The sequence below is a fragment of the Physeter macrocephalus genome, chromosome 12 (genome assembly GCF_002837175.3).
Source record: "Physeter macrocephalus isolate SW-GA chromosome 12, ASM283717v5, whole genome shotgun sequence".
Classification (NCBI taxonomy): Eukaryota; Metazoa; Chordata; class Mammalia; order Artiodactyla; family Physeteridae; genus Physeter; species Physeter macrocephalus.
In genome coordinates, this window is record NC_041225.1 from 19,964,379 (window position 1) to 19,977,266 (window position 12,888).

At 46.8% G+C, this 12,888-nt stretch overlaps 1 protein-coding gene across 1 annotated transcript in view; it reads left to right on the top strand.

The window, feature by feature from the left end:
• Positions 1-12,563, top strand: part of IL1R2 (interleukin 1 receptor type 2) — a 36,392-nt gene extending 23,829 nt beyond the window's left edge. The window contains exons 4-9 of the mRNA XM_028497175.1: positions 316-496; positions 3,637-3,808; positions 5,933-5,995; positions 7,891-8,026; positions 9,443-9,585; positions 12,372-12,563. Of these exons, the coding sequence (XP_028352976.1) occupies positions 316-496; positions 3,637-3,808; positions 5,933-5,995; positions 7,891-8,026; positions 9,443-9,585; positions 12,372-12,538 (862 nt within the window). The 3' untranslated portion in view covers positions 12,539-12,563. The remainder of the gene's footprint in view (positions 1-315; positions 497-3,636; positions 3,809-5,932; positions 5,996-7,890; positions 8,027-9,442; positions 9,586-12,371) is intronic.
• Positions 12,564-12,888: the final 325 nt, after the last annotated feature.

The following is a 12,888-nucleotide window of genomic DNA, read 5'->3' on the forward strand; positions in this document are numbered from 1 at the left end:
GGCCCCTTTGAAGAGGACTTGAGGGTTTTTTACTGGCCCTCAATGGTCTTGAAATCAGGCTTGTGGAGGGTCCTTTTTGGAAACATGCAGAATATATCACCATTTCTATATGACAATTATGATGTGTTTTGGTTTTTGTGTGTGTGTGTGTGATCCAAAGATTCAAAAGGACAAGGGACAAAAATATTGCAATACAAATGAGGAAAATACAGAATGCAGAATTTAAGGAGATTGGGGAATTATTCTTAATTTCATTTAGTTTTATTTTCATTTTGCCTTGCCATTTATTATTCCTTTTTTTCCCTTTTAAATCAGAAATGCCTCTTACTGTGACGAAATGTCCGTTGAGCTCAGGGTTTTTGAGAAGACAGAAGCTTCCCTGCCTCTCATCTCCTACCCGCAGATTATAACCTTGTCAACCTCTGGGTTATTAGTTTGTCCTGATCTGAGTGAATTCATCGGGAACAAAACTGACGTGAAGATTCAATGGTACAAGGTACGTCTTTAAGAATTGCCGTTTAATGAAAAGGTGTTTGATGAGCCATAGGAAAGATATAAAATACTCATCTGAAGACAATATGTTCACTTTTATATTTCTATTTTTTGAAACCAGTGATTTTAAAAAGGGCCATGATTAATATACTCTATTAGTCTTTTTTTTTTTTTTTTGTGGTACGCGGGCCTCTCACTGCTGTGGCCTCTCCCGTTGTGGAGTGCAGGCTCAGTGGCCATGGCTCACGGGCCCAGCCGCTCTGCGGCATGTGGGATCTTCCCGGACCGGGGCACGAACCCGTGTCCCCTGCATCGGCAGGCGGACTCTCAACCACTGCACCACCAGGGAAGCCCCTCTATTAGTCTTTATAGGGCTTAGGTAAGGGTCCTCAGATGGTGATTTGAAAAGACAGAGTGTGAAATGAGTGCAGAATAAATAACAGCTGAAGAAAATAGCTTTTTACTCTGTTGTTTGTCTATAGAAATTTTTAGAAAGAACTATTTAACAACTTGATACACATATTAATAGAGTTTTTTGAAAGCACATTAAAATCAACCTTTGAGTTAAAGGAGTAAATATAAACACCATTTCGTGTCTTGACTGGCTGAATAAATATCTACTATCATCATTGGCTCCCTTGTTTAGACCAGGTGTGGGCAAATGACAGCCAGGGCCCAAAACTGAGCTGCCACCCATTTTTGTATGTTCACCAGCTAAGGATAGTTTTCACTTGTTTAAATGGTTAAAAAAAAAAAAGACTAATATTTCATGACCCGTGAAAATGATATAAAACTCAAATCTCGGTGTCTATCAGTAATGTTTTACTGGGACATGCTCATTTATTTCTGTGTTTTCGTGGGGCAACGGCAGAGCTGAATAGTTGAACAGAGCCCACGTGGACCGTAGGCCTGAAATATTTACTCTCTGGCCCTTTACAGAAAAAGCTGCCGACTCCTGATATACACCATAGATTGATACTGAAAAGTACAGTTATTTGTTTAAAAATGGATAGAAACTAACCCTTTAGTCAAAAAATAGGTTGACCAGTTGACTGGTATTCTAACTACAAGATAGCTATAGGATGTCAATTTAATATTGGAAACTTTTAAATGATTTTCGGAGAAAGTAAGCTGCCAGCTCCTATGAGTTAGCCTGCCCAATTATGGAGCTCTTGGTTTTGTAAGAGCATAAAAAGGTCAAGTGAGGGGTTTTACCATAGAGGAAAGAGCCCAGGTTCTGGGGTTGACCAGTCTGGATTGGAAACCCTGCTTCTTCACTGACCTTTTGTATAGCCTTGGTCAGTTATTTGACCTCTTAAACCTGTTCCCTCGTGTGGACAAGGGTATCATGGTGGCGCTTAATAATATTTGTTCCCGTCCTAAGAATGCTAATCATTACTGAGCATGTTCTGTGTACAAGTCTGTTCTAAACTCCCTGACATGAACCCAGTGCAGCAGGGGTTGTTAATATCTCCATTTTACAGATTAGGAAACAGAGACTGGAAATGTAAGGAATGTGCTGAAGGTCATGCAGCTGGTAGAGGGTGAAGCCAAACCTCTGACCCCGGAGGCCAGAACCCGCACAACCCTGCCACACGGAGGAGACCTGGGGGCTCGTAGGCCCTGGAATAATTGTGCTGCTGGGCCCTGTCTGGCTTTTTTCATATTTGATCATTTATGTTGGGAACAATGAAATCTCTTTCTTTAATTAAATACATTGTACAATTAGACTTCATGAGCTATGTGGTTGACAAACTGTTCCAGTTATGCCTGGGTTCTCATTCAGAAAAAGTCTCTGAAATGACTCAAGGTTATATATGGCTATTGCAATCATCATTTTTTTTTAAAGGCATTTCTTTTTTTTAAAATTTATTTATTCATTTTTGGCTGTGTTGGGTCCTCACTGCTGCACACGGGCTTTCCCTAGTTGCGGCGAGCAGGGGATACTCTTCATTGCAGTGCGCGGGCTTCTCATTGTGGTGGCTTCTCTTGTCGCAGAGCGTGGGCTCTAGGTGCGTGGGCCTCAGTAGTTGTGGCACATGGGCTCAGTAGTTGTGACACACAGGCCCAGCTGCTCCGCGGCATGTGGGATCTTCCCGGACCAGGGATCGAACCTGTGTCCCCTGCATTGGCAGGCGGACTCTCAATCACTGCACCATTAGGGAAGCCCCGCAATCATCATGGTTTTGAAAGAGATGTTCCTGAGAACATTTTGTGCTCATGCGGGTGTGTTCTCTGTTACTGGAGACCTCCCTCTTCAGGGTCTGCTCTGTAGAATGCACAATACCTTTTGTCCTTACGGGAAGTGTGGTCTCATGTCTCACATTAATTTTTTTAAATAAATTTATTTGTTTTTGACTACGTTGGTCCTTTGTTGCTGTGCTCAGGCTTTCTCTAGTTGTGGCGAGCAGGGGCTACTCTTCGTTGCGGTGTGCGGGCTTCTCATTGCGGTGGCTTCTCTTGTTGTGGAGCACGGGCTCTAGGCGCGTGGGCTCAGTAGTTGTGGCTCGTGGGCTCTAGAGCGCAGGCTCAGTAGTTGTGGCATAGGGGCTTAGTTGCTCCGCGGCATGTGGGATCTTCCCGGACCAGGGCTCAAACCCGTGTCCCCTACCCTGGCAGGCGGATTCCTAACCACTGTGCCACCAGGGAAGCCCCACATTTATTTTTGTCTTACAAATTTTTCTCTGTCTCTACTGACTCCTAAAATTGAGATGATTTTTAAAGTGATTACTGCAACATCAGTTCTTCTGAGCATTGTTCTCCAAGTTGCCATGACTACGTCATAGCACTCCTTTCTGGATGTTTCCCAAGGTCTGTAGGCAGCTGTTATGCCATAAATATATTTATATTTTAATCACCTACTTTGTCAAAGAAGATAGTTTCTCTTTTTCCCATTGTGCCAAAGCAAATGTGCTTTAAACATTCTGGTTAAACAAACCCAGCCATTCTGTGTTATATGCTAACAAACTCCCCCTCCTAAAAATACAGTTAAAAGCATGTCCCAAAGGACGATATTTGCAAAGTAAATTTCAGAGCGATTCTTGGATTGCAAATTCAACAGTGACGGATAATACCAATGCTGTTCATAATTTTTGAGATGTCAGTTAAGATATAGCGTAACTTTGAAAAACATTTTCTCTTAAGGATTCTGTCCCTTTGGATCAAGACAACGAGAAGTTTCTAAGTGTGAGGGGAACTCGCTTACTGGTAAACAATGTGTCTCTGGAGGATGCGGGATATTATCGCTGTGCCATGACGTTTGCCCACAGAGGCAGGCAATACAACATCACCAGGAATATCAAACTCCGTGTTAAGAGTGAGTACTTGCCATCAAGGTACCTCGGCACCCTGGTTCAGCAACAAGCATGCAAGGAAAAAATTAGGGTTCCCATAGAATTCTTTGAATATCTTTGGTATGAAAGGAAAACAGATATGGCAACTCACTAAGCATCAGGCTTCTAAGATGTGTAGGACACTTGGAAAAATAGGAAGCAGGGTTTTTTTATGAGGAATGGTGAATCCCTGGGTAGTTGACAGGGTTCCGAGTCTGAGGCTAAAACATGCACCACTGGAGGAGCCAAACAGTGGTTCTCTTGGAAGGTCTCTTTGGAAGGTCCCTTTGGAAGGCTTGCGCCTCCAGGGCCAGCTATCGGGACACGGTTGCCATAACTCTGTGTATCGTTCTAGGATACTAGGATTTTATTGGATTTTTCAGTGAGAAGGCTATGCATTGGCTTATGTGGTGAAAATTGCCCTTTTCTGGTCTTTTCCAAGCAGGTCTAGTTACCCTTGAAACCAGGATTCTAAATAGTGAGGGAGCTCATTGGTTTAAATGAGTTCTACCTGAAAATAATGTTGTGAACAGTACTGATTAGCGTGTCAAGTTTATCCACTGTTTCCTCCATGCCTCCTACGTGTGGGACATCAAGCTTGGTGCAAAGGGCACACAAGTGATGCAGTTCCGGCCCCTGCCCTGGAAAGTATGGCGCTTTTCTTTGTTTTATACACTGAGTAACTACACAACTGGAGTCTTTTAAGGGCATTTCAGAGAGCTTTGGAACTATACTAAGGTTCCATAATTGGTCTGTGAGGGGAAAGACCTTTTTCTCCCGGAGAATCCAGAGATTCAGTTTTACTACAGGGAAAACCGTGTCTCCCATGAATGGAAATCTCTAGATTATTTTCTTTTAACGTCTTGTGAAGATTCATTCACATCAACCCCTTGCTGCCGCACAGCGGGGATCCCTGAGAATCCCGTGACTTGCAAGGGGCCCCGACTTATCCCCTTCATGTGATACTGCACAGGAACGCTAGGGGGCGCCAACCTACATATAATCCTGTGTCCGGACCACACCGTGTCTCCGCCGTTCTCAAAGGGTGGTCCTCGGCCAGCGGCAGCGGTGGCGGCAGCATCACCGGGGTACTCATCAGAGCTGCAAAATCTCAGGCCCCGTCCCAGACCTGCTGAATCAGAAGCGATGAGCAGTCTGTGTTTAACACTGCCACCACCCCCGTGTGGGTGATGCACCCTGGAATTTGGACCCATGGACGTATGAACGTCTCGCCCTTGGGGCGTTCTTCTCCCCTCTCTTCTCCCCAGCCTCTGTGCAGCAGCCCTGAGACCGTGAGGGGAGGGACAAGCTCCCGGTCATGGCGGGGAAGCTGGCTGCTCCCTGGGCTCTCCTGGGATGCTGCTCACTCCTGTCGGGGTTTCAAATGCTCTTTAGTGGAAGAGGTGAGGATGGGGCAGAGCTCTTCGTCCACCCCCATAAACTGTCCTGTCTGCTCCAGTTCAGATGCCCAGTTTCTTCCAGCTGCTGGGAGACCTGCATCTCAGGGAGCTATAGGTTCCACTCCCCCCACCCCCACCCCCCCCCCCAAAAGTCAATCACCTCAGCTGAAAAGCCGCGGTGGCCAAGCTGGGTCAGTCTGTTTATCTCTCAGTATGGGGTTAGCGTCACGAACAGGTGGCTCTGGAGCCCCTGTGCCTTTTAAAATTTTTTATTTCTTCGGAAGCGACTCCAGGATGCTGTGGCAGGCGCATGGGACGGTAGGGAGGGAGTGGGGAGAGCTGCTTTAGGGCGAGGAGCCTTCGGGGTGAGACCTATCCTGTGGACACCGTGAACGTTCCTGTTAAGGATTCATTCAGGAAGCCGGGAGCGGAACGGTTAATTGTTACCACAGAGCGGAGGACATCTGTTCGTGGAATGTGTGTTTAACTGCAGCGTCTTCCGGCCACCTCTCTTCGGGGAAAGGCATTGGCCAGAGAGGGTCAGTTTCGTGGAGAGCCGGTTTCCTTTGCCAGACAGAGGCCAAGCCTCACAATGGCTGGCCCTCCCGTAAAGGATAATTCAGTTAATTAGCTCAACAATAGACCCTGACCCTCAGCTTGCAATGAAGGCTTTCCTGACTGAATCTCTTTTCCTCATATCTTTCTCAGAAAGAGAAGAGGAGACCATTCCGGTGATCATCTCCCCCCACCAGACCATCTCAGCTTCCCTGGGTAAGGACCGTGTCACCCACCTGGAGGTCTGCAGTCCCAAAGCTGGGGCCCCAGGACCCCCGTGTCACCGACTGCGTCTGCCGTGGGGTTTGCAGGTCCCCCGACCCCGGCGGGAAATAGCAAATGAGAGGGAACATTCCCCTTTACCAAACACCGTCAGTAATGGCATTATCTGAAAACACGCACACTTTGCTTTTTGAAGACCCTGCCTACAAAAATCTCAGTGCAAAAAATCAGAACGTTCGAGCAGCTGTCGCTTACTGCGTGAAAGGATTAAGGCATGATGCCCCAGAAAGTCAGCACCTGTAGTGTATTCAAAATAATTCACTTCACCGATACTCGGCTGGCGCTCAGCATTTCCCCAAGACTCCGCCTCTGCCCCAGATGGTCCCCCCAGAGACGGTTTCTTATCGCCAAAACAGCTGGTCAGCGGGTCAAGGGAGTTCGTGAAAGCGCGTGACAGAGGTTTTCACCATCCTGGCCAGCACGCACTTTCTTACTGAGCACTGCTAAGTCTGATAAGATGCCATTCGATGCAACGTCGACCCCGTGGGGAGGTCTTCTTTCTCCCAATTTCCAGAAGGAAAAGCTGCCCAGGGGGGTCACTGGCTCAGTATCTGTCAAAAAGCCATAGTCGGGTCTGGCTGGGGTTCAGACTCAGGCCTGTGTGTCTGTGAGGTCTGTACCTTTCCTGTGTGTCTGTTTTTATATAGTGGTTTTGTAGGTCTTATGCTCATTTAGTAAAGCCTGGCTGCAGAGTCCTGCCTATCTACATATCATCTATCTGTCTATCATCTATTATCTATCTAACCATCCATCTATCATCTATTATCTATCTATCCGTCTTCTATCTATCTATTACCTATCTGTTATCTATCTACCTACCTACCTACCTCTTTTGTCTGGTGTTTGGGCTTACATTTTAAACTTTAATTGGTGGTCTTGGAGAAGAAGGGCTCTTGCACAGACTCCGGGATTGCTACGTGACACCTGAGTTGCAGCTCCCGACAGCTGCCTTGGCTCTGAGAAGAGCCTCCTGGAAGCTTGGGGAAGTGGGGACCCGGGTTAGTGCTGACTAGAGCCCCAGCACCCCTGCTCCTCTGTGTTCCCCAGCCCAGTGGAGCTGAGTCTCCCGCCCTGTTGCTTTGCATGCACTGATGTGCCTGGCAGAGTCATATGAGGCCAGAACGAATGGGCTGCCTTTGGCTGAGAAATCTTTAAGGTCATAAGGGATGCGAAGGCGGAAGAAAAGTGGGCTTTCTGAGCCTGAAGTGGCCAGGTGCGTTAAAGCACACACCCCAGGGAGGCGCGTTACCCACGAGGGAGAAACACCTGGGAAGGATTTTTTCACTTATTCCCCCTCCTCCCCTTTGGTGACAATAAAAAAAACAACATAGTGAGTGAGGCAGGGGACCTAGGACCATCATATTGCACAACTGTAGAAGGCACCATTCATGTAAAACACGGTGGCTTTTGAAAGGATTAATCCTACATGAACATGACCAGGGATGGAGAGCTCCTAGGGGAAACAGGAGGGCAGAGACCAGCAATGGGCAAAGAGACAGAATCCTCTGGATGCTGGATCTGGATTTTTGGAGGCAAGAAGAGTAAACTGTGGAAGAAGGCAGCTCCGGAATTCAGAATGCTCTGTAGGAGCCGAGTGGCCTTGGGGACGCCGTTTGCCTCTGGGTTTCCATCTGCCCTGAGAACCAGTGGATGGAGCTGGAGACCCTTGGTAAATACCGATGCTCTAGGTGAATTTTCTCTCCTTCTAAGAAGAGAATTGGTGAGGGTGTCTGAAAAGAGGGGGAGAGATCCACCGCTCAGATCTGCTGATGTGACCCCGTCCCCTGGCTGGGTTCTGACGTTTGATGTGCTGCATCTTGCTGTCACAGGGTCGAGACTGACAATCCCGTGTAAGGTGTTTCTGGGAGCTGGCATACACGCGACCACCTTGCTGTGGTGGACCATCAACAGCACACACGTAGAGGATGCCTACCTGGGGACCCGCGTGACCGAGGGGCGGCGCCAGTAAGTGGGGGGAGGTCTTCCTCATCGCCTGGGCGGAGCTGTTGTGGACCCCCTGTAGACGCCACTTCCTTGTAGAGACAATGTCCTAGCCAACCCATCAACATGACACGCACACCACGTTACAAATATATATATATATGTATATATTTTATTCTACTCCGTTGGATTTTTAGAATCTTAAACATTGGGTTTTGCTAAGAATCACCAACTGTTCTTGAGAATCAAGCCTTCCCTCTAAATCTATGAGCTGCAGCCTACTACTTGACATGGGTGTTGCCTCTTCTAGCTGTTTAATTAGATACTTCTTCCTTGAGCACTGCAGAGTCAAACATTCACAGCCCTTAAAACGACTCTGAAACTTAGCCACGGGATTCGGGAGCCGCCTCTGCTTCCTTCCAGTCTCTAAGGAAGGTTACTCTGAAAGAAAGCGAGGATTCTGTCCTCATAAGCCTTCATCTCCTGGAAATACTTTCTCACTCTGAAAGCAGAACGATCAGGCCCTGTAAATGGAAACCATTTGCGTGCGAGGAAGGCAGACCCTTCAATGTTCCAAATTATAAAGTGTCTTTAAAATTATAGTTTCAGTACTCTGAAGTTGCCTGAACTTTTGCTGGCCCAATTTTTGTCTTTTTGGAAAGGCCTATCAGAAAAGGTCTTTCTGGATGCAATTTGGTGGATAGAAATTCTGTGTGGTTAGTGCAACTGTTTGCCTGCAAATCCTCGTCGTGAAAAGCTTGGGCAGGACTCACATGCCGCATGTCAGCTCACTCATACTGTCTGTTTGCTTAAAGGAGCCTATTTTCCTCCCATAGAGTAAAAAAAAAATAGTCCTAGTGGATCCACATCCACGATATTTTTATTCATACTAACAGATGGTAGTGAAGCATCTTCAGATTCCTACAACACTGCAAATGGCAGTGCTGTTGATTAGAGACCCCTCCACTGCGGCCCGTCTGCAGCCCTTGGACCTGAACTTGAGTTTCTAGAGTGAGGGCTGGCAGTGAGTGCAGATGAGTGTAGACACCGTGGAGGACGGGATTCCTGGAAACTCCCTGCCCTCCAGTACGCAAATGATTTCTTGGTGTGACAGTCCAATTTCCCAAAGCGAGACGCTTCTATTCCTCCTACTGGTTCTTTGTTCATCAAGGGCCTTAAAAAGTGATTTTTCTCCCCCATTATCCAAACTAAACTGGCTCCTTGTCCCAAGTATCCTATCACAGTGACCAGCATCTTCAGGGTCACTCTTACCTTCAGGAACAGGCTTAGAAATTCTCCCAAATAAGTAACAAATATAATGGCAAGTGCCCCTAACTTGGTAAATCGTGACATCAATTTAAGCACAGTGGGGCCTTGAGAATGCGTAGGTGTCTGTGTTGAAAAGACACTTTATGTTTAACTAAGTGTTTTCTCGCTTAGGGAATACTCGGAAAATAATGAGAATTACATTGAAGTGCCACTGATTTTTGATCCAGTCATAAGAGAGGATTTGCACACGGATTTTAAATGTGTTGTCCGTAATACAATGAGTTTCCAGATGCTTCGTACCACAGTCAAAGAAGGTATGCATTTTGGGGACATTAAAGGGAAAAACTATGTGTTGGATGCTCTGTGGATGCTAAGTAAAGCCCCTGCTGCTCCGGGTGGTTACCTGGGAGGGCCCGTGAGTTTCCCATTAGTGCGGCACAGAAAGCAAATCTCTCTCTCTTTTTTTTTTTTTTTTTTTTTTTTGCGGTACGCGGGCCTCCCTCTGTCGTGGCCTCTCCCGTTGCGGAGCACAGGCTCCGGACGCGCAGGCCCAGCGGCCACGGCTCACGGGCCCAGCCGCTCCGCGGCATGTGGGATCCTCCCGGACCGGGGCACGAACCCGCGTCCCCTGCATCGGCAGGCGGACTCTCAACCACTGCGCCACCAGGGAAGCCCCAAATCTCTCATTTTTTAATGACTTTTTTGGTAGGGTGGAGGCTGGCTTTCGGAGATTATACTCAAAGAAAAATTTAAAAAGAGGAGGCTGATTTTTTTGGAAAAAAAGATAAAATGGTTCTGCGATAGATTTAAAAACAACCCGTGTCCTCTAGTGGTTCTGCCTGGGTCAGCAGGACCAGCTCTGCTTTCACGACCCCTCAAGGCGGGTGGAATGCTTTTTATCCCGAGGTTGAGAGATTTCATCCTCCAAGAGCTGGGAACTGGAAGGTACGCAGGGCTCAGGCAGCTTTAGGGTTAAAGCCATCAGTCCTCAGGAGATACAGTATAAGGCTGTAGCCAAACCAACCCAGTGCTCACGGAAGGACATTTACAAAAGAAAAGAAAAACCTGACTTACCATTTTGACAAATCGATTTCTTCTCAGTGTTTGAGCGCTGAGCGGGAAAGGGAGACGTGGGTGATGTAGTCTGTCGACAGCCCGAAGGATAAGAAGGGAAGAGACAAAGCGATCCCAACCGGGAACCTTACCCTGCCTGCTGGGCCGTCTGCACAATCGATAAACACAAACTGCCCCACATATTCCGTATTTGCAGGGGAGGCAGCTGCAGACAAGCTTTTAGTTGGAAAGCTGAGAATTTGTGTAAGCCTCAGGGCAGGAATGACAGCGCGATATAACTTCTCTCCAACTGTGGTCCATGCATACCAGCATCCCTGACTTGAGCCACTAGTTGAAAATGCAGATTCCTAGGCCCACCCCCAGATCTACCCAGTCAGATTCTCTGGGGTGAGGCCAAAGACTGCAATTTAGCAAGCTCCTTTCATGTTAAAGTTTGAGAACCGTTGCCCTAGGACACACGCAACGGCTGACGTCCCAGATCATTTCCATGAGCGGGTTGGTGGTGGTACAAACTTGGAAATGGAGGATTCCACAGAAAGTGGGATCCACCGCCGGGCTTCAGAACAGTGACCCAAAGGAAGCCATGCTTTGTCTGCTCTTGATGCTGGCAACCTGCAAACAATTCTAAGACGTGAGCCCCGACCCTGCATGTCCTTCGCTGGCCTGGCCATGACTGATCACAGAGGGCACAGCTCAAAGCCTTCCACCAGGGCTGAGAGGTGCCTCCAAATGGCTGCTCCGAAAATTAAAGCTTCACTCGTTTCTAAGCCTTGAGGCATTTTAAGGTGTAAGAATCATCTGGAGAAATTGTCTGAGATTGTGTCGATTCCTGAACGCCTGCACAGACTAAGATAAATAGTAGCTTAAAAATCTAGAATTCTAGCCTCATCATCCATGCGCTTGTTAACTTTTTTTAAATTTAATTTTTATTATATGTTAGAGTATAGTTGATTTACAATGTTCTGTTCGTTTCAGGTGTACAGCAAAGTGAATCAGTTATACATATACATATATCTGCTCTTTTTCAGATTCTTTTCCCATATAGGTTATTACAGAGTATTGAGCAGAGTTCCCTGTGCTCTACAGTAGGTCCTTCTTGGTTACCGGTTTTATATATAGTAGTGTGTATATGTCAATCCCAAACTCCTAATTTATCCCTCCTCCTCAACATTTGTTAACTTTTTATCCATACTTCCTGTATTTTCTAAAATAATTTGATTTTTAAATTTATCTTATTTTTGGCCGGGTTAGGTCTCTGTTGCTGCACGCAGGCTTTCTCTAGTTGCAGCAAGTGGGGGCTACTCTTCGTTGCAGTGCGTGGGCTTCTCATCGCGGTGGCTTCTCTTGTTGCGGAGCGCGGGCTCTAGGCACTCGGGCTTCAGTAGTTGTGGCACGCGGGCTCAGTAGTTGTGGTGCACGGGCTTAGTTGCTCCACGGCATGTGGGATCTTCCCGGACCAGGGATCGAACCCGTGTCCCCTGCATTGGCAGGCGGATTCTTAACACTGCGCCACCAGGGATTGCTTCCTATATTTTCATAACACGGAGACGCCAAGGAGTAGGATATAAAATAGCTGGATCCAAGCGATAATCTTGACACCTAAAGCTCCTTTATTCAAAGTTTTTCTTTTCCTTTGTTACTTTACTGACTCCTCGTGACACCCATGCTCATGGAAAAGGGCAAATTATGTGCTGGCCACGTCACAGTCAGCTAGCAGAGACCTAGACAGGCATCTTATTGTACACAGCCCAACGGGTAGAACAAAATTAGACCATCAACACCTGCCCACCCCCCCAACTCTGCATTGCTTCTCTCCAATGGATATTTGTTCTACCTTGCTCATTTGCCTAATGCCACAGATATCATTCTCAAGCATCCTTGATCTTGGTGTAAGACATACTTTCTGAAAATCAGTACATATTTATGAGAAGTGACAAACACCACTTCCTTCTCTGTAAAGTGCACGGCAATGTCCTGTTTGGTGGTAGGAGCGTGTTCACCCCTCACATGTCTGTTCTTCCTACAGCTGCCACGTTCTCCTGGAAGATTACACTGGCCCCCCTTTCCCTCATCTTCTTGGTTTTTGGGGGAATATGGATGCACAGACGGTGTAAACGCAGAACTGGAAAAGCCTATGGTTTGATGGAGTTAAAGACCAGCCATCAGATTCTCAATCCCATCCAAGTAAAATAAAGGAAATAAAGTAGTTCAAATCAAACGATGTCCTTTCTTCCGGAAGCAGCCCTGGTTTTTGAGGGACGCTGTTCTTTTCCTCAGTTGTTTAACAGAGCTGCTGTGTTTATAGTGGGTTTATAGTAAAAGACTGAAGTGGACATGTAAAGTTTATTCTGAAACTGAATCACGGGAGCCAGTGTGCGCATGGGTGGGCGTGAGGTGCTCTTTGAATAAGAGGTGAGAACGCCTAAATGAGTTTTGGAATTCATTCATTCATCTCACAAAAATGTGTTAAAAGTCTACTTTAGCTATGCTCTATGGCAGGTGTTACAGATACAAAGATAAAGACGTGGTTTTCCTTTCGGGAA